Raw genomic sequence first — 24,520 nt, forward strand, 5'->3', positions numbered from 1 at the left:
GCGATGAAGCATTTTTCAAGCATCTTCAGTTTCTCCTGAAAACTTTTGCAAGTAGCCGGGTCTTTTCGGTGCAAAGAAAAAACTACTACATATTCACATAATTTTTACAATATTTCGTCCGATTATTTCACAAATTTCTGCAAAGTTTCTGTCCAATGTTTTTCCAGGAATTTCTTAGAAAATCCTGCAGAATACTATCCGGAGATTCGATTGATTTTTTTATCGTCTTGGCAAATTATCTAAGAAATCTTCTAAAATTTCTTTAAAATTCCAGGAGTTATTTCAGAGATCCTTGTTTATTGAGGGTGACTTCAAAACCAAGTTTTGTCAGAGGTTACTATATAAGTTTTTTAAGAAATAACTCAACGATTTATTTTTCAGATAAAATCCTTGGCATTGCCCTGGAGACATTCATGGAAGAATTACTGAAAAAAACTTTCGTTTTTACCGGGAATCTTGGAGGATGTCCCAGGGAAATCGATGGATGAACCACTGGATAAAATCTTGGAGGAGTTATGACTTTCTTCGAAAATTTCTCGAAGATTTTTTGGAGGATAGAAATTACATTTCTGTTCCAAAATCCAGGTTATTATAAAATTATCTGCTCTGATACTATGAAGAGTCAAACTCTTATCTCCTGGCTCCTATTATATTTCATTTTGTTTTCTTGGTACCTGTTTGGTCTCTTTTTGGTTCTCTTTATATCTCTTTTTGGCAGTAGGTCTACCAGCCCGACGAAAAGTTTTCTTAGTCTTGTGTTAAAGACTGGCTTGAAAATGAGGGGTTAAAAGCAAAGGGATGTCAGTGAGTTTTGTGATAATCTACTTTGAACTTTTTTCAGCAATTTTTCATTCTATAAGAATTGTATGGTAGTCAGCCCCTCAAATATAGTAACTTTAGGTTTCCATACTAGGGTTAAATTTTTCTTAGCTTCACAGCATCCAAAAAAGAATCTAATGTTTGTCCTACCCATGGTTCCGAACGTGGACGCGCCTCTGCTGCCCAGCAAAACCCACGAACCGAAAACCGAACTCCCGGCGTCCCGAAAACGAAGCGTCTTGCTTGGGCTTTCCAAAACACTGCCTAAAATTCAACCATTACTAATAAGGTGAAAAAGTCATTCTACTACTTCAAATCAGAATGGCGTAAAAATCCAAGATTTTGTAACGGTTCGTAGTACCCCCTCAACATGCTATCGAGGTTTTGTCGTGGTTAATGTAGTTTTAGTGTCATTTGAATGTTGATAATTCAGGAAAGTGTTTGTGTTGTGTGTTTCTGCTCTATGTTTGGTCACCCGATCGGTACGCAGCCTGCCAAATGCTACCATAACTTGAAGCCACCGACCAATAGAGGACTCTGCCTAAATCCCATGGGAGCAACCATTGGTAGCAGGCCATGATGAATATTCTGGAGCTCCGCAGTAGCTAAGATCGGCCATTTTGCCCAAGTATTCCCACCAGAGATAGAGGTGGGACAGTGAGTGTGGTGTAAGGGACACAGGTAAAAGTTGGAGCCCTAAGGCCAATATTGGAATTAACACCTGTACCCCCCCCCCCCCCTTCTACAGAACCCCGTGGTTATACCAAAGAACCGTGGTTTACCCCAAAATTGGGCAACAGATCCGGCCAATCGCTACAACAGGCCAAAGACCAGGTCACCTCAGGCGCTCATCTCGTGGTCCAGCAATGGCGACAAAGGTCGCAGGAAGGACACGAATCGAGCAGGAACAGCGAGGACATCGGAAGAGGGGCCCCAAAGGAGTAAGAAGCAAGAAAAGGTCAGAATAGTCCTTAAGAAAGTGGGTGAAGTAGAGTTGAAGATAGATAGCGAAGTTAGAGAAGGGAACAGTGAGAGAGAGAGAGAAGAAGTAGAAGAAGAAGATGAATAAACAAGACTGTGAAAAAGATAACTCAAGTGTTTTCCTGAATTCCGCGAAACAGCAAGGATAAGAGTGCCGACCCTAGAGATGAGGGTATATACAGAGTCTCGTTAGCCGCTGGGAAGGGTCACCTTCTGTGAACCTTCCCTAAGCTGACTGTAGCTGCCGGAGATGAGTCGTTAGTTTAAATTTTTTCACTCAAATTAATACTCTTTACTCGAAGGATACACCAAACTTTTTCTTTGTTGTACAAAATTAATGTTTGTATTGATTGCACTCGTCGTATACGTCGAAATCATAGAACATAATTTAGAAAATCGTTCATTTCATATGGTAAATACCATTGCTCACCTCGTTTTGGGCTTTTTTTGCAAACTGTTCCGCTAGCTGGCGTACAAGGGTCGACCAACTCGGGAAAACCAAAACGACCACCCTCTAGTTTTAGCATATACAGGCGATCATGAAATTGGAATTCTTAGGAATTTTAAAATTGACAATAATTCAAAATAGTCTTCCAAATGTCGTCAAAAGTTCTGAAATGTCTTCCAAATGTCTTCAACATCACATAAATGTCTTCCATTTGTCAAATATGATCCAAAACGGTACTATGAATTTACCGTTTGACTCAAATTCCGAGCATTCGTCTTTTATAGTAATTTTTCAAGTAAACCACACAAATTTCTTCACAGGATGATCAATTCTTCTGTGATTCAAGTCCTCTACATTTAAAGGTTTGGACATATTAATTCTTACCTTAGAAATTGACACTGTTTGGAATATGAGTCATGTTCAGAATTTTGGACAACACGGTATACAAGGTGGCACGGAAATAACTCTGGGAGCACGCACGGACTACGAAAGACTTCCGCCTCCAGATCTCCAAGAGGTAGAAACGGAGATTAGTCGGTTGAAAAACAACAAAGCCGCTGGAGTGGACCAACTTCCGAGCGAGTTGGTAAAACACGGTGGTGATGCACAGGCAAGAGTGTTGCCATTGGCGTAGCTAGGATATTTTTCTGGAGGGGGCCTAGGGGGGGCCTAGAAAATACTTGTTTCTTAGAAGTGATGTCGGTCACAATAATCACGATTTTCCCAAATTTCGTAGTTTTACCAGAATTGTATTGATTTTATTTGTTTATTATTTTGTCTCATTTCACGGCACATCAGCAATATTTGTAAATTTCAATCTTCGCTACTGGATTCTTTTTTGTAATCCAATCAAAAATTCTTCAAGAATTCTAGCAAAAAAAAACTTACAACGAATGTCCTTTGTGGTACTTCCACCATGTGCTTTAAAGAGATTCCTTCTTAGAGAAGAAATTCCTTCCTCAATTATTTTCGTACTTTTTAGTGCTTTCTCCAAGAATTCCTTTGCCGGTTTCCACTGAGCTCATCCTGAGATTCTCATGAAAAATCATTCCTAGAATTCACCAGAGATTCATCCGAATATTTTCCAGAGATTTTTTTGTTTAAACCGCACTAACGATGCTTTTCGTAATTTTTGAAGAAATTTTTCATCAGATTTACTAATATTTTGCAATTTATTCTTGAACTTTTTAAAAATTTCTCTAGAAATTCCATCAAATATTCTTTCAGGGTCTAGAATTTTTAGTAATGGTAATCTCAGGATTTTTCCATGAATAAAATTCAAAAAAATATCCATTTTCAATTTTTTGGTTCAAAAACTACTCCGGGAATATCACAATATTTTTAGGGATTGCTCTACATATTCCTCTACAAATCACTCCATATCAGATTTCTAGAGAAACACATACAAAAAAAGGTTTGAAAGTACTTTGTTGGTAATCTTTTGAATAAACATTATTCGGAAAAAAATACAGAATTCCTGTCGTAAAATTCAAGAATTGACAATGTACCTCATAGAAAAGTTAAGTGGTCCTTGTAGGATTTCCTCGTCTCTTATAATAGAAAATTATTGGTGTTTCTACTTAAAGCATTTGTAACTTAAATCTTAGATAAAATTTTGTATCAACTCCGAAGTTTTATGATACTCTGGTGAACATATTGATGTAGAATTTTTCTTACGTTCAGAATTTCAAAACAAACGTTTTTGAAGGGACTATTATTCTGTAATACTGTAAGTGTTTAACGCGAAAACATTGTCAGTATGTTTTTAGATCATAACCGTACGTAACCGTATAAAAATTCAAAACTCCTGTTGACTGCTTAACGATAAACTTGCGACGATCGACGCGCCACCCTATTTCATATAACGGAGGTTATTAGAACTAACTTGGAGGTGATGTTTTGGAGGTTGTTTGGCAATTTGGAGGTTAAAATCACCTCCAAACACTAGCGATTTTGCGGTGGGATATTGACGTTTGATCACGAATAATTCACCTTTTTTAAATTCTTTAAAATATTGCATTTTTTGGAGTACGGACAGATTTTTGTACGAAGTTCCTCAAAGCGTCATGCGAAGGAAGGAGAAACAAAAGCAGGTTGAAAGGTTGAAGCAGGTAGAGCAATTGATGGTTAATGGTAAAATGAAAGTCAAGTGATTATTTATCTTATTTTTCGAGGTAAATTGCAGGATAGTTAAAACCTCTCTAATTAATTGACAAATAAAATAAATTTCTCAAGAAGTTGCATCAGAATCTTCTTTAGAAATTATTCTGAAAAATATCCTTCCTTGACTTCCGGTTTTCTAGAATTCTTCCAGCGAGCCTATAAAAATTCCGCCCTAGTGTATTCTGCTAATAATTGATAACATTATTTCCAAAGAAGTGTTTTAAGGAAGATCAATACAAATTCTACTTCTCAGTTATTTTGCTACATATTTCTCTACAGATTCCTGAACCGCTATGCCAATTTCGAAAGCAAAACTTTTTCAGGGGTTTTCAACAAATTTCCTCTGAAAAATTCGCAGGCAAGCGACATCTAAAAACTGTTTTTTTTTTTCAATTCTAGAATAACCCGGGGATTTGAAGAGAAATTTCTCGAAAAAGAAAACATAGAAGAATGTTTGACGCATTTTTTTTATGTATTTGGAAATATTTGTTAAGGACTTTTATGAACTTTGCGGAAGAATTTGTGATAAAATTTATGGAAAAAATATTCAAAGGGATTCGCAAAGAATTTCTAGAAGAACAATCAGCAAAATATCTCAGTATTAGATTTGACAGAATCAATTTTTTGAGGAATTGCGATTAAAAACTGAACTTGTGAAAGATTCACTAACATTTTTTAGGTAAATCCGGGAACATATTCCGAAATCAATTTGCTAATGAAAAATAGACAAACAACCCGAGGAAGAAAGAATAACTCGCAATAACTTATGCATACCATATTTTGGTATCATACCATAATTCGGTATTGTTCAGTTTTCAATACCTCGTTTTGGTATTATAAAGGTATTTAAAAAAAATGTTTCAAGCAATTAATAATACTTCATTTTGGTATTCGAAAGGTATTGAGGACTGCTGGAGGTGAACTATTATTGAACAAAAAAAAATCACTTTTATATGAAGATCTATCAAGTATTATTTAGGTATTACAATACCTGCTCTAACTATCAGCTTGGCATTTGTAGAATATGCAGAAGGTATTATTTGAGGTATTTTACCTCTTATGCAGGGCTCATTCATACCTCATTCAGGTTGTAAGTATTGAAAATTATCTTGTATGGAATACCGCAATTTGGTATTCAGTAGTTATTTTCTTCTGCTAGGTAAGGAATGAATGTCAACAAGGAGGAATTCACTATGAAAATATGAATAAGTCCCACAATATTATTTGACTTATTTACAAGACATTTTCAAAAGTTCTGAAGCCACCCTTCTAAACCCTATCTAAAGAAAACTTGGATACGCCAAAATTCCATGAAAGTAATGTCTTAATTTTCAACAAGAATTTTCGCTATTTATTGTCTTAGAAATTCCTTTAGAAATTCTGTCTATATTTTTCAATTATTTTTTTCGGACACTATACGAGTTGGAGTTAGTGTATGGATTTCTTTAGTGAATTCTCATTACCGAACATCTCGAGCAGGGTATCCTCCAAAAACATAATAAATCAGAATGCAGGGAATATGCTGCTTTATGCTGAAACAGTATTAATTGGATTTGGAACGAATTTTGGGAATCGAATTTCCAGGATATTGACGCTTTTATTGTCGAGAAATTGGGCTTATCGCATACAACAAAAAATTATTTCTAACAGTAACCATTCGATCGACAGCAACGGTTAAATTATCGGTTGTTGCGCGATTCACCGAAGTCAGAACCACCACGCTGCTGCTATGTGAGACAAGCTAAGTTTCCTCACTTCAGCTGTTCAACATAAGAAAACGTAACTACTGAAGAGATTTTTGTCAATAACCATGACTCTTGTTATTGACAAAAATCTCTTCAGTAGTTACATTGATTCAGAAGATTCTGCTACGTGTTAATTTGTTGTGTTTTTTTTTATTATCATCAAAAATTCTGGGGGGGGCCTGGATGATTCTGGAGGGGGCCAGGCCCCCCTGCCCCCCCCTGTTCCTACGCCAATGAGTGTTGCACTGGGTTATTTCCAAGATTTGGGAGGAGGAAGTATTGCCGGAGGAGTGAATGGAAGGTGTCGTGTGTCCCATCTACAAAAAGGGCGACAAGTTGGATTGCGCCAATTATCGTGCGATCACAATTTTGAGCGCCGCCTACAAGGTATACTCTCCCAAATTCTATGCCGCCGTCTATCACCAATTGCTAGAGAATTCGTTGGATTTATGGGCGAACGAGCAACAACGGACCAGATATTCGCCATCCGCCAGGTGTTGCAGAAATGCCACGAATACAATGTACCCACACATCATTTATTCATCGATTTTCAATCGGCCTATGATACAATCGATCGAGAACAGCTATGGCAGATTATGCACGAATACGGTTTCCCGGACAAACTGATAAGATTGATCAAGGCGACGATGGAGCGAGTGATGTGCGTACCCGAGTATCAGGGACACTCTCGAGTCCCTTCGAATCTCGCAGAGGGTTTACCGGCTGCTTGGGTACGTCAGGAGTTAACCTTTACGTTACCGGCCTCCGACAAGGCATTTTCAAATGGCTGCCATTTCGTCAATTCCCATTCAATTTTTTTGAAACCACTGTCAGTTTACTTTAAAAAGGTGTCAATTATTTGTCATAAATGGAGAATGCTGAATTCGGAACCATGCCGGAGATATTCCGGATTGTACTGGGGTCACGAGGGTGCCAAATTCGGGAAATGTGATTATTTTTCTATCCATTTCAGCTTCAACACTAAAGTTTTTATGTAAAACGTGAAATAATGGTCGATTGTCATCATTTCAACATAATTCGAATAAGTGGACCGTTCCGGAACATCGTAGCCGGTTCCGCCAGGGCCAGTTTGGGGACATTTCCGTTTCATGTCCAAAACATACCGTGCGACGTCTCAATCTTCATGAATTCGGGAGAACATGTCAATAAAGGAAGAATAAACTAAATTTCAATAGATGTGGCCACTCCTGAGCACCTGACACAGGTTCCGCCAGGGCCTCTTTGAGGAAATTTCCGTTTTTTGTCGGAAACATACCGTGCGACGTATCAATCTTCGTAAATTCGAGAGAACTTGTCAATAAAAGAAGAAAAAGCTAGGTACGAACAGATGTGGCCACTCCAGACCTCCAGGCACAGGTTCCACAATGGTTTCTTGGGGAACATTTCCATTTTATATCCAAAAACATACCGTGCTATAGCTCAATCTAAATTAAAAATAACACGGTAATAAAAGATTTGGCCACTCCAGAGCTTCTGGCACATATTCCATAAGGTCTTCTTAGGGGATATTTCTACTTTTGTATCAATATTTGTGAATTGTAAAAAAAACATGTCATTAAAGGAAGAATCAACTCATGTGATGTGGCCACTCCATAGCTTTTGTTTTATGGCTATAGAACTGGTTCTAACAGGATCATGTGGTGACTGGCGGGAAGAGCAAACATGATAGAGACAAACCATCTCTGACTGAGTGTTAATTCCCAATATCAGTCATCGATCGATAGAACCGTTCGGTTGATTGCCGTCAGTATATGAGCACATTGAAGCCTCCTGTATTTTACCTGTGTTGGTATCAAAGCTCAAAGCTTTGAGCCAACCCTTTTCCAGTAGAGAAGCTAGGCAAAATACAGGACCCTTCGATGCTTACTGACTTTAAAATGGCTTGCTCAATTTCCACCACCTAATTAAAAAATTTCAATCTTGTCGCTCCCTTGCGACGCCTATGCACCTATTCGTTTCCATCATTTGCTTCTATAGACTCCCTTTAGCTTTGAGTCGCATGATCGCTATAGACATAAAACAAAATAAAATTTCTGTTTTATATCCATAACAAACCGTGTGACGTCTCAATCTTCGTGAATTCGAAAGAACATGTCAATTAATGAAGTATGAACTCGGTATCAACTAGTAAGGTTACTCCTAAGCATCTGGTACTGGTTCCGCCAAGGCTTCTTAGGGGACATTTCAGTTTCATGTCAAAAACCTATTGTGCAACGTTTCAATCTTCATGAATTCGACAGAACATGTCAATTAATGAGGAATAGACCCTGTGTTTCCACTCCTGAGCATCACGTACAGATTCCAGAAAGGCCTATTTTATGACATTACCGTTATTTGAATATGTCAATAAATGAAGGATGACCTCGCTGCCAACAGATCTGGCTACTCCAGAGCACAAGAAATAGGTTTCGCCGAAAACATTTTTTGAAAATTTTCCGTTAGTTGAACAAAACATGATGTGCCACGGGTAAAGCATTATGAAAATTTTGAAAAATATTCAAATAAATCTAGGATAAAATACATACAAACTGATGTGGCTTCTCTGTCAGTCTTTATCAGGATCTTTCTGAACAGATGTTTTCCACAATTTTTGGAAAACCTGTTATGCAGATCTTCATGAATACGCCATGGCAGGAATGCACTGTGCAACTAGTTAAAACTCAGCAGGAAGCTGAGAAGAAAACTAACAAGGTTGTTTCGAATATCATCAGAAATCCAACAAGAATCCTAAAAGGGGTTTTGCTAGAATGTTACCAAGAATCTATTGTAAACTTCGAAGAAAATTTTTTATTTATTACTTAATAAATTTGTTGATAAAAACTTAAAAGGAATTCGCTTTGAAACTCCTCACGAATACACTATAAAAACATTCTTATGATTTATGAAATCCCTTTGGCTTACTGACCTTTGGCATATTTACTGCCAATAATTGTTTTGACGGTATAAAAAAAGAACAACCGATTGCCCGTATAAAGAAGTGTAAATTCGACCGAACGTCGTACTGCTTACTAATGAATGGAGGAATTCCACTTGCAACAGAATAAAAATTTTGCTTAGAATATGTTAAGGATTTCATCAGAAATTAAACAATAATCTAGCCAGCAATTATCTAATTTGGAGCCCTTTCGAGATTTCATCTATTACCCGCAAAGGGTTTTCCTACAGATTAGTGTTCGGTCCATCGATTGTGTCGCTTGCCCCTACGGGGGAGAGCGATGCAATGGAAATCAGACGTGTCCGGTTCGCGCAGTGCGAAGAAAAGTGGTGTAATCCAGTCATAAATGTTTGGTGCATCGATTGTATTGCTTGCAACCGCTGGAGCGAGCGATGAGACCAGCAACACCCACTAACCCAATGTACTTTTCAAGACAATTGTGGACAATGCAGAGGTATATTCAGTCTTTGAACTCTCGATTCGTGCTCTTTGAGAATGGTTCGCTTATCCCAAGCCCCATTCATAAAATCTCTGTGCATCTTCGACTGCTCTGGTCAATCACGGAGTGCATCTATGAAGCTGTCATCTATGCTTGAGCTCATGCTCATTAACCGCAAAGGTTTTACTTATAAATTCTTCATGCATCTTTCTTTTTTCAATTTTTGATGCTTGAAACTCAATAAGCCAGTTTATTCGCCCAAATTCAAATTGTAGGTATTGCTCTGGAGTGGACAAATCTTCTTTTAATGACATGTTCTCTCGAATCCACGAAGATTGATACGTCGCACGGTATGTTTCCGACAAAAAACGGAAATGTTCTCAAAGAGGCCCTGGCGGATCCTATGTCAGGTGCTGTGGAGTGGCCACATCTATTGAAATTTAGTTTATTCTTCCTTTATTGACTTGTTCTCCCAAATTCAAGAAGATTGAGACGTCGCACAGTATGCTTTGGACATAAAACGGAAATGTCCCCAAAGAGGCCCTCGTGGAACCTGTGCCAAGAGATCTGGAGTGGCCACATCTGTTTTTACCGGGTTTTTTCTTCTTTCATTGACATGTTCTCTCGAATTCACGAAGATTGATACGTCGCACGGTATGTTTCCGACAAAAAACGGAAATGTTCTCAAAGAGGCCCTGGCGGATCCTGTGTCAGGTGCTGTGGAGTGGCCAAATCTATTGAAATTTAGTTTATTCTTCCTTTATTGACATGTTCTCCCGAATTCATGAAGATTGAGACGTCGCACGGTATGTTTTGGACATAAAACGGAAATGTCCCCAAAGAGGCCCTCGTGGAACCTGTGCCAGGATCTGGAGTGGCCACATTTGTATTTTCCGAAGTTTTTCTTCTTTTATTGACATGTTCTCTCGAATTCACGAAGATTGATACGTCGCACGGTATGTTTCCGACAAAAAACGGAAATTTCCTCAAAGAGGCCCTGGCGGAACCTGTGTCAGGTGCTCTGGATTGGCCAAATCTATTGGAATTTAGTTTATTCTTCCTTTATTGACATGGTCTCCCGAATTCATGAAGATTGAGACGTCGCACGGTATGTTTTGGACATGAAACGGAAATGTCCCCAAACTGGCCCTGGCGGAACCGGCTACGATGTTCCGGAACGGTCCACTTATTCAAATTATGTTGAAATGATGACAATCGACCATTGTCTCACGTTTTACATAAAAACTTTAGTGTTGTAGCTGAAATAAATAGAAAAATAATCACATTTCCCGAATTTGGCACCCTCGTGACCCCAGTACAATCCGGAATATCTCCGGCATGGTTCCGAATTCAGCATTCTCCATTTATGACAAATAACTGACACCTTTTTAAAGTAAACTGACGGTGGTTTCAAAAAAATCGAATGGGAATTGACGAAATGGCAGCCATTTGAAAATGTCTTGTCGGAGGCCGGTAACGTAAAGGTTAATCATCAATATTAACCTCCTTTTCCCGAGCAGCCTAGATAGCCGCGTAGTGTCGGTAGCGCTTGTTTTAACTGGCTAAGAATCAACACTACGGACTGCCTGTTCCGGTGGTAAAAGTCCACCTCACAGGTGACCCCTAATTTATGGTGTGATGCGTACCGTGCCTAGGAATGAATGGTTAGGGGGGTCTAAATAAAACCTAACCGCAAACGGAGCCTGTGGGGTACCAGGGCGCCCTCCACAGTATTGAGTCCTTCCTATGCTACCCGGAGCAATGGTGCAGGTGACCTTGTGTTTCTCCGAGATAATCGGCTGCCCTTCTTCAGTCTCTATCCTGAGGCTTAATAAGGGTGGGATTATGAATATGTTGACATTTAATTTAAATTATCACCTATATGGATTCGCATTATGCGTTTTACACAGTGTATTCTGTGCATTCTCGCCTTTGGCGACTTTAAATAGATACCGATCTGGTTTTGTCGTTGCTGGTCTTTTTCAAGCTGAGATTTCAAAAAGCTTAATCTTGCCTAGTTTGGGTAGTGGCTACGGTTAGGTTAGCTCAGATCAATCTTCAGCATAAAAGAACAGCAACGATCAATCTTTACAGACTCATGCAAAATGGTGCAGCCCAAGTGGCGCTAGTTCAAGAACCCTACTTTCGTAGAGGGAACTTCTATCTAGGTAACCTTGTGGACCCAGTTTTTGCTACTTTCAGCAAACTTGAAATGTCAAACTCGCGCGGTATGCCCCGCGCATACGTGCTCGTTAATAAAGCAATCGTTGCTACACTCATTTCTGAGTTAACTACCAGAGATGTATGTGCTGTCACAATCGATGTTTCTGTTGGTGACCTCAACAGGAAATACGTCTATTGTTCGGTATATTTACCACATGATGAACCATCCCCAACGGATGACTTCAAAAGAGTTGTTGTACACTGCGTAACGAAAGGCCTTCTGCTGATTGTGGGCAGTGATGCCAATGGTCATCACATCATCTGGGGCAGCTCAGATATCAATTTGAGAGGCTCCAGTCTGATGGAATACTTAAGAAGTATAGACCTTGGGTTACTTAACATAGGCAATCGCTCAACCCAATCATGGTTTCTAATAGAGAAGAAGTGTTAGACATAACGCTCTGCTCGAATAGAATCAGTCACGAGTTGACGAATTGGCATGTATCAGATGAGGAATCATTATCTGATCATCGCTACATCTTCTTTGAACATTCAAATGTTACTGCGCAGACTTTGCGATTTAGGAATCCCCGGTCAACAAACTGGGAACTCTATATTGAATTGGTTGCGACCAAATTTCATGGATATTCTCCGTCCATTGAAAATCCGAGTGATCTGGATGATGCCGTTGATACTACAACATCCTACTTTATGGAAGCTTTTGAAGAAGCATGTCCTCTGCGGTCTGCAAAGACTACAAGAGGGACCCCATGGTGGAATTCCGATCTGACTAGACTCAGGAAACAATGTAGAAGGAGTTGGAACAGACGCCGTTCAGCTGGATCAGAGTCGTTCAAGTCGGCTCGCAAGGCTTACAAGAAGGCTCTTCGTTCTGCTGAACGATCCGGCTGGAAAAACCTTTGTACAAATGTTTCCAGTTTGAGTGAAGTCAGTCGGCTGAACAAAATCCTTGCAAAATGTAAGGATTTCCAAGTGAGCGAAATTCGCTTACCTAATGGTGACTTTACTTCTTCCGATGAAGAAGTTTTAGAATGTTTATTCAATACACACTTCCCCGGATGTGTGGACATAGCATCTACGGATGAACCAAATGTCTTTTCATGTAGTTACGAGTCTCTGGCCTCGGCTCGCAGTATCGTAACTACTGAATCGATTCAATGGGCACTTAATAGTTTTGCTCCTTTCAAATCTCCAGGAGCGGATGGGATTTATCCTGTTCTGCTCCAAAAGGGATTTGAGTTTATCAAACATGTTTTGAAAAAGCTACTTGTAAGCAGTTTTGCTACTGGGTACATTCCCAGATCCTGGCGTGATATTACTGTAAAGCTGGTGGGGAATCGACTGTATGGTTGTAATCAATTATGCTTTTCGGCTACGCAGTCTTAATTTTTACAACGGCTTATTTATTTGCCCGACAATTCCCGTGTCGAAACGTCGGGCAAATAAATCAGCCGTTGTAAAAATTAAGACTGCGTAGCCGAAAAGCATAATTGATTAGTGTAAAGTTTATCCCGAAAGGAGGACGTGCGTCGTATGAAGAAGCGAAGAGTTTTAGACCAATCAGTCTGACCTCTTTTCTTCTGAAATGTCTGGAACGCATTATCGATCATCACATCCGTGATGTTTATTTGGCAAACATGCCTCTTCATGTCAATCAACATGCTTACCAATCTGGAAAGTCCACAGTGACTCTTTTACACAAAGTTGTATACGATATCGAGAAAGCATTCGCTCAGAAGCAATCCTGCTTGGGTGTTTTCTTGGATATTGAGGGTGCCTTTGATAACGTGTCTTTCGATGCCATATTGGAAGCCGCACGAAACCATGGGCTACCTACAATGATTACCAATTGGATTCATCAAATGCTCAAAAACCGACATCTCTTCTCGACATTGTGTCAAGCAGCGATTCGAAAATTGAGTGTTTGCGGATGCCCCCAAGGGGGAGTCTTGTCACCACTTTTGTGGAATCTCGTAGCAAATACGCTATTGAGGCAACTCAATAATTGCGGTTTTCCAACTTATGGATTTGCCGACGACTATCTAGCTCTGATAGTTGGTTTGTGCATAAGCACCCTATTCGACCTGATGCAAAGTGCTCTTCAGGTAGTCGAGAATTGGTGTCGCCAATATGGCCTTTCGGACAACCCGAATAAAACATCTATTGTTCTTTTTACGGAAAGACGAAACCGCGATGGAATTCGACCTTTACGTCTTTTTGGCACTGAGATTAATGTGACTGATCAAGTAAAGTATGTCGGAGTCATTCTAGATTCTAAACTTTCATGGACACCTCACATTGATTTCAGAGTCAAAAAAGCTTACATGGCCTTCGGTCAATGCCGGCGAACCTTTGGTAAAACTTGGGGCCTCAAACCAAAATATATCAAATGGATTTACACAACAGTTGTTCGACCAATATTGGCATATGGATGTCTTGTGTGGTGGCAAAAGGGCGAAGTGAGAACAATCCAATCAAAATTGAGCCATCTCCAAAGGATGTGCTTGATGGCGATGTCTGGTGCGTTCTCTACAACTCCCACAGCAGCGCTTGAGGCCATTTTCGACGTTGCGCCACTATACATATATCTTAAACAAGAAGCACTTTCTTGCTCTTACCGTTTATGGGTACTGGATCTACTGGAAAAAAATCCAGTGAATCGTAGATCTACACACACTTCGTTGGTTCCACTTTTGGTGAATTGGGACAAAATTGTCCTTGCTCCAAGTGATCTCACAATTGCTTGTCACTTTCCTTACAGGACATTTACCACACAATTCCCTTCACGAGAACAGTGGACGTCTGGCTATTTGGAAAGAAGTATATCAAACAATATAGTATGTTACACTGATGGCTCCCTTCTTGAAGGTAGAGCTGGTGCAGGAGTATATTCTCGTGAGCTAAGGCTGAATCAGTTTTACTCACTTGGTAGAAACTGCACCGTTTTTCAGGTGGAAATATTTGCTCTTATGTGTGGAGAGCAATCAGCACTTCAACAGTGCGTAATAGGTAAAGTCATATACTTCTGTTCAGATAGTCAGGCTGCTATAAAAGCTCTCGCTTCGGCCAACTCAAGGTCGAAGCTTGTTATCGCATGTCGAACTCAAATTGAGGAACTGAATTCAGTCAACTCTGTAAACCTTGTATGGGTACCTGGCCATTCTTCCATCGCTGGAAATGACTTGGCTGATGAACTAGCTCGCGATGGAGCATCGCATGACTTCATTGGCTCTGAGCCGGCTATTTCAATTTCGAAGTGCTGAGTTAAGCTTCAGATAAACTCTTCGGCGGCAACTCAGCACAAGCAATATTGGAATAGTTTGGATTCATGTCGTCAAACAAAATTGTACATTACTGAGCCATCCCCAAGGGTGGCGAAGTATTTAACAAATCTGTCAAAGCAGAATTGCAGTCTCTTGGTCAGAGCGTTGACAGGCCACTGCCGACTCAACTATCACATGGCAAATATTCAGCGTGCTGATTCATTTGTGTGTGATAGTTGTGACTCCGATTATGGAACTTCGTATCACCTGATATGTAACTGTCCAGTTTTTTCGCAAATGCGATTCCAATTACTTGGTAAACACTTATTAAGTGAAACTGAATTCAGAAGCCTGAATCTTCAGAACATTCTGTTATTCTTAACCCGCTGTGGTAATGAGCTATAGGCTCTCTTTGCGCTCATGCGTTTTGCAGTGCCCTTTTTAGGGCGCTGTTCGAACCCATTGTGGTATGGAGCTACATGCTCTCATTTCGCTTATGCGATCTTCCCTCTTCAAGGGACCCCACTCCTATTTCCTCCCATCTTTCCCTTCCCTTTCCTCTCCCATCGGGTAGATGATGAAATAGGCTCAAATATGGCGATGGCACAAATCTCCCAACTGGTGGGGAACGTGCCTTTGGAGCCGACCTTCTGATACCTGATACCCTTCGAATCTCGCAGAGGGTTACGGCAAGGTGATGGCCTTTCGTGTTTACTGTTCAACATTGCTTTAGAGGGTGTGATAAGAAGAGCGGGGATAGACACGAGTGGCACGATTTTCAGAGAGTCCGTTCAGTTACTTGGTTTCGCCGACGACATTGATAGTGTTGCACGCAACGATGGCGGACACGTATATCCGACTAAGGGCTGAAGCTAGGCGAATCGGACTGAACATCATGTGTCAAAGACGAAGTACATGATAGCGAGGGGCTCAAGAGAAGACACGGCACGCCCCCCACCACGAGTTCATATTGACGGTGATGAAATCGAGGTTGTCGAAGAATTCGTGTACTTAGGCTCACTGGTGACCGCCGACAACGACACCAGCAGAGAAATCCAGAAACGCATCGTTGCTGGAAATCGTGCCACTTTGGACTCCGCAGAACGCTCCGATCGAGCAAAGTTCGCCATCGCACGAAGTTGACCATCTACAAGACGCTGATTAGACCGATACTCCTCTATGGGCACGAAACATGGACCCTACGTGCATAGGATCAACGCGCCCTTGGTGTTTTTGAACGGAAGGTGTTGCGGACCATCTACGGCGGAGTGCAGATGGAAGACGGAACGTGGAGAAGGCGGATGAACCATGAATTGCACCAGCTGCTGGGAGAACCAACCAACAACCTCGCAAAAATTGGGAGGCTGCGGTGGGCCGGGCATGTCACCAGAATGTCGGATACCAACCCGGTGAAAATGGTTCTCGAAAACAATACGACCGGCACAAGACGACGTGGTGCGCAGCGAGCAAGATGGGTCGATCAAGTTGAGGACGATCTGCGGACCCTTCGCAGAATGCGTGCCTAGCGACAGGCAGCTATGGACCGAGTCGAATAGAGACGTCTCCTACGTACAGCAGAGGCAACCCAGGCCTTAGCCTGACTGGTAAGGTAGGGTAAGTACGGTATACAAGCTGCTTACTATGCAAGACTTCTCCTATACGTTAAGCAATAACTTTGAAATTCCGTTTTGTTTCATATTCCGGACACTTACGGCCTTAGTGACTTAAAATTCATCTGATAGTCATAGATTAGCTGATATTTATGAAAATTGTTTTTTTGTTCACAAAACCTCGCTGTTAATTGTTCGGTGTGCCGATAAAAAGGGATGATTCAATTTAGTTTAGTATTGTTTTAACGTATACGTAAAAACAATACTAATCTAAATTAAATCAACATTTACAAAAGTATGGTGCAACATTTTGATTCTGTTGTGTCTAGCTACCTCAAGCGGTATTCATCATGATACCTTATGATTCTGGTACCTTATACTTTTTCGTATACTTGTTCGTACTGTGTTATAAATACTAGCTGCCGTAAGAACAGAAGAGATACTTCCTGGGCTGTGGATTGATTACCACATTATTTTGTTCTTTATTTGCAAGGTATAAAAGATTCAAATGCCGTTCTACTGTGTTCATTCTGTCTCATATCGCGAACACCTTGATTCAAATTCCGAACAGCATGAATAAGACGTATTGAACAGAAAAATTAGTCAAACAAATTTATCTGAGCTAGTTTTACTGATCTTTGTAGTATAGTGCTGTGTCATGGGATAGAGTAGGCCATGCCCGAGAGATGTGACAGGAGGATTGGTGAATAATAAATCATTGTTAATTAGTACTGCGAAATATTGGTTTCTACACGCAAAAAATAGTGCGGTAAAAACTACCATTTTAGGGGGTTAACTTAAGCGCTCGTACCGGCAATGTTCAGCAGACCAGAAATGCGCTTGATTTTACCATGTCTGTAGTTGAAACCAGATTTTTGTAAATTATTGCTGTCAAATGTACCAGTAATGCGATGGGGTGTACCATAAACATAGTAAATTGATCTAAACTTCCATGGTAGTTTTAAGAATGGGCGTAGTCAGCTAAAATAGTTATTTTTACCACAGAATTTTTTCCCGTGTATACTCCGCTACATTGGCGACGAAGATTAAAAAAAAAGAGTCCCTCGGTTTACTTTCATGCGATAACTGTTGATGAAAAGTGCAGAAAACGATGATAAAAATGTATACAGTACTATGAGAAGATGTATCCTAATTTAATGAACAATCAAGAGGACGGTTTTATGGAGAAGAAGGATTGAATTTGAGGACGGTTTTATGGAGAAGAAGGATCAAGCTATGATCGAGTTTAAGTTTTATATCCCGGTTTGAATGGTTGAACAGATCGAACCAAGTGAATCTACAGTTTTGATTGGTTGGACAGAAGCGTAACGATTCTGGTAAGATAATGTCAATACAATATGAAGAGAAAATCGTGACAGTACGCAATACAGAAACACGATTCAAATCTAATTAAAAAAAACATCGTGAGGATGTATGAGGAGCCAACTGACTGTGAGTTAATTGTGTGGATTGTGTGTCGTTAAAACTTGTTATTTGTATGTTATCAAAACTTGCTAGATACTTTTTGTTTGACAGCATGTGTAAAGAAAATACAGTGTTTATAGATGCTACGTACTGGATTAGTCAGAGCTACTTTGATCTAATTAAAAAAAAAAGTAATTCATAAAGATGTTCCTGGAACAATATTTGTCATAATGAATTTTCCATAAAGTATTGACTGTTTAAATCATTCTGAAATACCAACAGTACAACAACAAAATAGTACAGAAAATAACTTCTCTAATATTTAGCTTGCTACTTAGAGCCCAACGGCGATATCAAAATTTGCATTCCAATGATTGAACTCTCTACGCTCAGTTCTACAATTGACACAAATTGTCACTAACTAATCAAAATAGTAATAATTTTATTTCTTAAGTATAGAGGAATAGTGTGTTTATAGTGTTTTCTGAGCTTCAAATTCTTGATTTTACTACCTTTGGCAAGGAGCTATTTTTAGTCTGACTGTCCTTTCATTACAAGCATATGAAAAAAAAATCTATAGATAGTGATCTGATTGCTTTAATGATCGAACTTGCAGATAAATGTAATAACAATTGTATATTTATATAAACTTTATATTGTTTTCATTTTGAATAAATGTAAATATTATTATCTTTCTGGAGCAATATGTTCTTTATTTAGTAAAAGTATTCATTTGATTTGATATTATCTATAGGGTGGAAACTACTATGCCGTACTACGATATGTAGCTCATAATGGGGTGAAATCACTATTTAAAAAAATGTAAGAAAATCAGAAATGCATATGAATAAAATTTTATTGCTTCAAAAGTAATATAAAATAACCATCTTCTGAAGAAAAAAAATGGACGTGAGGTTTGATAAAAATGGTCTATTATCCAGCAAGATTTTCATTGACGATATTTAATTAGTAATTTTTAACCAGTGGTCCACATCGTAAATTGATTGAATGGATGCTAAATTGTATATTCATCACAAGTTGTGTGTGAAAAGTCTATACTTTTTGGGCATTATTTGCGTGTCATACGTTATAGATATTTATGCAATAGCAGACAAAAAGAGCACGGCACTTAATAAATGAATGTCATTAAGTTGAAGAGAAAGGTCAAAATTAATTGGGAATGCAGAATCACAAATAAGAGTACACAGTAAATTAAATGGTTTTGATATAATGATAATAATAATTTGTAAATGTCATGGATTTAAAAGTTTGTAGTCCAAAGGACAGATCATTTGCCTTAAATTAAACATTTCAGTTTTTATGTTTAGTTTTCCTCAAGTATCTATAGTTTTTGGACTTATAAAATATAAATTTTCAGGAATGTGGAGTAAATGTTTAAAGTTCAAACTGGATTTAATAATGTTAATATTAAAAGGTTTTCAATTAGGAGTATTGATAGCTCAAAGCAAATTGAATTATAAGTTTGTCAAAAGACTAAACTATAGTTGCAGAAAAACTCAATAATGTGCAAGCGGAACAAACACTGTAGTCTAATGAATTTATGCAAACACATATGTTAAACAAAATTAAATATTAAATGTGAATAGAAAATACAGCGATTCACGGCAGATAAGTCGGATTTAAATGAAAAATCTCAAGTTGATCAAAGGAACTATGAAGACAGAGTAAAAAAAGGAACATTCGGTCCATTTCTAGAATGAAATGAAGGAATATAATGAACAGTCTACACCTAGAATAATCGGCATGTAATAATTGGTGGATTTTACCATATGTTTTGGATAGATAAGCGTAGTTCCAAATCCTTGTTGATAAGTAGAGAGTAAAGCTAAGTATGCTGTTTCGCTCAAGAAAAGTAAAGAAATTCCTTGACTGAATGGGTCAAGAAATTTCCTACAGAGAGCCCCCTTTGAAGTGAAATTTCTTCTCAACTGCGTACTGCGATCAGAAAAATGTGATTTTCTTGACCATTTCTTGGAAGAAATTTTCCACGCATCGAGATAGGCGATTCCTTTTCTTGTCAGTAGCAAACCAGCCTTAAAGGGAATACATCAAAAGGAAAGATGTAGTATAGTGCTGTGTCATGAGATAGAGTAGGCCATGCCCGAGAGATGTGACAGGAGGATTGTTAATTAGTACTGCGAAATAAACTGTTGGTTTCTATACTCTGCTACAATCGTGAACTAGCGAATTATTACAACTCCCAAAGTATAGAATAAATTGAAAGGCATTTAAATTGAATTCCAATTTCAGGGGAGGGGGGGGGTGGTGGTGTTCAAAATCCGAGCCAAAACGGTATACAAGTTCTACTCCTAAGCACGTTCCCAATTACGATTTTTTGCTCACTATATTCTTCACATTTTCATTTTTATATAATTTCGCTTTGTTTCATCTCAAAGCTTTGGTTTTCATTACCTATTATCTAACAATCAATTGAAAATATTTTTCAATGTGTTGCTAAAATTGAGAAGAAATTGTTGCCAAAAAAGGGTGTTGCTAAAATCGGGGGTAGACAAACGCGGGTGTTGCCAAAAACGTGAAGTAACTGTATCGAGTAAGGGATAGTTGACTGTTTAATATTTCGTTTTGTATGTATTTTGTATATTCGATAATTTTCAATATCGAATATTGATGCTTATTTTACCGAAATTTTGGCAAACCGATATTTTTACTGAATCAACAGTACCGAGATTCAGCAAATATTCACCGAAATCTCAACCGAGATTCGGTAAATCAATACCGAGATCTCAGCTATTGTAATCTCGGAAAACCTAGATCGATTTATGAGTGCCGCCCTATCAAATTTAACCGTATTATCAAAGATACCCCGTTTTACGGTACCTGTAGCGCGAATGAATTTGTGTTTGCATCGTTTGCATTGATAGCCCATAAAGCAAATTTGCAAACCGTCCGAAAATGCGTCTTATCGAAAGGCTACCATCTCCAGTGAAGGTTGTGTCGACTTCAAGGTATCGATCACCCACCGGCAATGAAATTTGTTAGCAATACTTTTGCCTCGCTTACCTCTCATCTTCAGCAGATCGCCCAAAATGTACGCAGCCTTTGACCATTAAAGCGTTTATGGTTGATGGTTCAACAAGAAACATCGATAACGGTGACGAACATGTTATTAGCCTATCGTACAGTATATCAACTGTTTCTTTATGAACTTAAGTATGTGTGACACGATCAGTAGCAGCGCAGTGTAATGGCTAATAAACACACTTCAGGCGCTTCAATCAAAGGATAGCCTTCGAAGGCCAAGACTAAGACTCCACGATTTTTGATTCCATCGCTCTTTCCGATGCTCAACTCTACATAGGCGAGAGTTTTAGAAAACATAAGCATTTAAAATAATGCACTATGTATTTATTTCGAAGAGGAGTATAAATCAAATCGAAATCAAATCGAAATCAAATTGGAATCAAATCGAAGTCGAAACTCATATTTTCAAAATTGCTCTCGATGTATATTTTATATGTTTTCCAGTCAACTTTTGAATTAGAATAAAATAAGGCACATCATTACTTAATGCAACATATACATTATTCAAATCGAACACTATCTACGTCCAATAAGCAGAAGCCCGCCCCCACTTCTATTTCAAGGTTCTAAAATAATTCACACAATTGGCTCAAACCAAATCCGATCATCGATCGCCCTCCACCATCGCTCGAAATCCGTCATTATCACTCATTATACCGTTCTTCCTCATTTCAGACGCACTCCGAAAGCGGAATGGCCGATCACCGACCGTCCTCGAGCAAGAAACCCCCACCACCATCACCCCCTCATCCCACCCCCGATCACGACAGCCGCCTGCAGTTTCTAGAACACTTTGACGACATCTTCAAGTGTACCATTTGTCTAATCAAACTGCAAGACCCGCATCTGTGCCCTCGCTGTTCCAAGCTCTACTGCTTCGACTGCATCTCCGAGTGGCTTCTGTCGGAGTCCGAGCAGCAGCAGCGCATGAATTGTCCAAATTGCAAGCTCGACCTTCAGCTGGACAAACTGGTGAAAGTGCGATGGTTCGAGGAGGTGCAACAACTTCAACGAAATCGCCTTGAACCGTCGTCGTCGACGGCGGCAGCAAAGAAGTCAACGGGCAGTAACGGTGTCGAAGCCGCCAACATTACGGCCATCTCCAACGCTGCCAAGAAGAAGGACATCTGTCCGAAGCACCTGAGATCAATCAACTTCTACTGCTGTACCTGCAAGTTGTGCGTTTGCGACGAATGTGCCGTGGCCGATGAGCACCATCTGGATCACACTTTCAAGTGCTTGGACGTGATCTACGAGAGTAATCTGCAGATTGCGGAAGAAGAGTTCGAGAAGGTCAAACACTACACCAAGAAGATTGCGTCGCTGGTCGAGAAAGTGGAACGCAACATGGAGCTGGTGAAGAAGGTAAAGGAGGAGAAGCTGAAGGAGATTCGATCGATTGCGGAGAGTGCCATCGAAGGGATCGAGCGGCAGGTTAACGAGAAGCTGCAGAAGCTTCAGGGCCACAAGTATGCGCTGATGGCCGAGATGCAGGATGTTGAAGAGTCCTTGCGGATTATGGAGGGTGAGGTGGTGGGCAGCAGCCGGTCGCAGTTTATTGCGAAAAAGTCGAGGATCTTTAAGGAGTGCAACAAGATCAGGATGAATCCGATCAAGGACTTCAAGCAGATTCGAGTTCCTGTCAGCTTGAAAATGTAAGCATGATTGTGCGAAATTAAAATGGATTATTATTAGATTAACCCGTATCCGCCTAGCAAATGGAAAAAGTTTAAAATGCTGTCATTTCGGCATGTTTTGACGGATTGGATTTGTTTTAGCTCCAATGAAATTAAAAGGATGTCTTATTCACACATCCAAGCTAGAACAAAATTGTTCTCAAAAGTTGTATTTTGTGGTTTAACTAACTTTTGCATAACAATCAAGAGGTCTCTCCCAACCAAAAGTTTTTAGTGTAAAATAAAAGTCAACAGATAGTTGAGGTAGCACGGGAGACCGCGTTATTTTACCTAACTTTTATCTCGCTCTAACAATTTTCATCAAAACTTTGCAGAAGCAAATCCCGAGTTTTAATAAGCCGATTAAGCTGAAAATTTTTAATTAATTTTTCGCATCGATGTATGGAGCTGTACTTGAGATTTGCTTCTTCAAATGGATAGGGTGATTAATACAGATTCGCATAAGGTCAAGTACGTCATGCTCCATCCAAACTAATGATACACTGAAATGATTTTTATTGGATTCCGACGTGTTTGTATGATAAAATCCACAGGACATTCACCGGGAAAGTCGGACAAAAAACGAAATTGAACGGAACTGCCACTTTATTTGGGACGTTCCATAGCATTTTCCAATACCCTACTTGATGGCAAGACGAAGTTTGCCGGGACCACTAGTTTATAAAAATAAAAATGGAAGGGTGTTTGTATATCACGAAATGGCTTCGGAACGGATCAACGAATTTGAATGATTCTTTCTCCATTTTGTTTATCAAGAGTTCCAACGTGTTCGTTTTAGAACATTACGATAGGTAAGAGATTTCTGAGATTTTTCAGCCATTATTGCATAATAGAGTGAAAAATAGTTAACCTGTCAACTGTTACTCCGTAACAAGTTGGCGGCGTACAATCTTATTTTAATATTTTCAGTGGAAAAAAGTTGCGGAAAATCATTTCCTATACCACTTCTTAGTTGTCCTCTGTGACAGTTTCAAACTGCAATAAACAAAGTTTTAGAATTAATTCGACGTAGACCTAAAAATAATTACATTTAAACACCGACAATTTTCTTATCAGGTGGGGCAAGTGAAAAGTTTATCATTAGAGATTGAATTTGTGTTTTCTCTTTAAGTCGCCATAAGTAAACATGGTTCGCAATTATCATATAAAAACATAACGTGCTGAAAATTCAAGAAACACTGTACTCAAGCGTTAAAAGCTATCAGAAATCATGGAAATTCTCTAAAAGATATTGCCAAACATTACAATATCAATATGTCTACTTCGGGCAGCCAATTAAAAGGAAGACGTTGACTGAAAAGTTGCAATATTAGAGAACACACGGAAATCTCGTGGAATGTATATGTAAAGCTAGTGCAAAACATAAAAATGGGGTATAGGTCTATCCACATAAAAAAGACCCTAAATACGTTATTGAAGGATTCCGTTTGATTTCTCCCGAAGAGTTATCCGACGTCATATCCGACTTTCTCAAAAACAAATAACGAGCGGTGGAAATTCTACAGAGCAGAAATGCAATTGCTGTCCTATATTGTAAGAACAAACATTGAAAACGTTGCAGTTATAATGTTTTCGAATCATTTCAACTAACATAACTGAACAGAAGAAAATTGAAGTGAAAAGAATAACATTTTCTTTGTTTACATGTTACTTATGTTATTGTTCATTGGGAAGCCAAGTGTTAAAGCTAATAGAAATCGTGAATATAACTTTTAGTTTTTTTTTTT

At 39.2% G+C, this 24,520-nt stretch overlaps 1 protein-coding gene across 2 annotated transcripts in view; it reads left to right on the forward strand.

The window, feature by feature from the left end:
* The window catches only part of LOC5576649 (E3 ubiquitin-protein ligase TRIM37), a 58,682-nt gene that overhangs the window by 16,203 nt on the left and 17,959 nt on the right, over positions 1 to 24,520 (forward strand). For both annotated transcript variants that reach the window (XM_021851918.1, XM_001656136.2), the window contains exon 2: positions 21,772 to 22,751. In XM_021851918.1, coding sequence (XP_021707610.1) covers positions 21,790 to 22,751 — 962 coding nt within the window. In that variant the 5' untranslated portion in view covers positions 21,772 to 21,789. The remainder of the gene's footprint in view (positions 1 to 21,771; positions 22,752 to 24,520) is intronic.

Source organism: Aedes aegypti, chromosome 3 (assembly GCF_002204515.2).
Source record: "Aedes aegypti strain LVP_AGWG chromosome 3, AaegL5.0 Primary Assembly, whole genome shotgun sequence".
NCBI classification, from domain to species: Eukaryota; Metazoa; Arthropoda; class Insecta; order Diptera; family Culicidae; genus Aedes; species Aedes aegypti.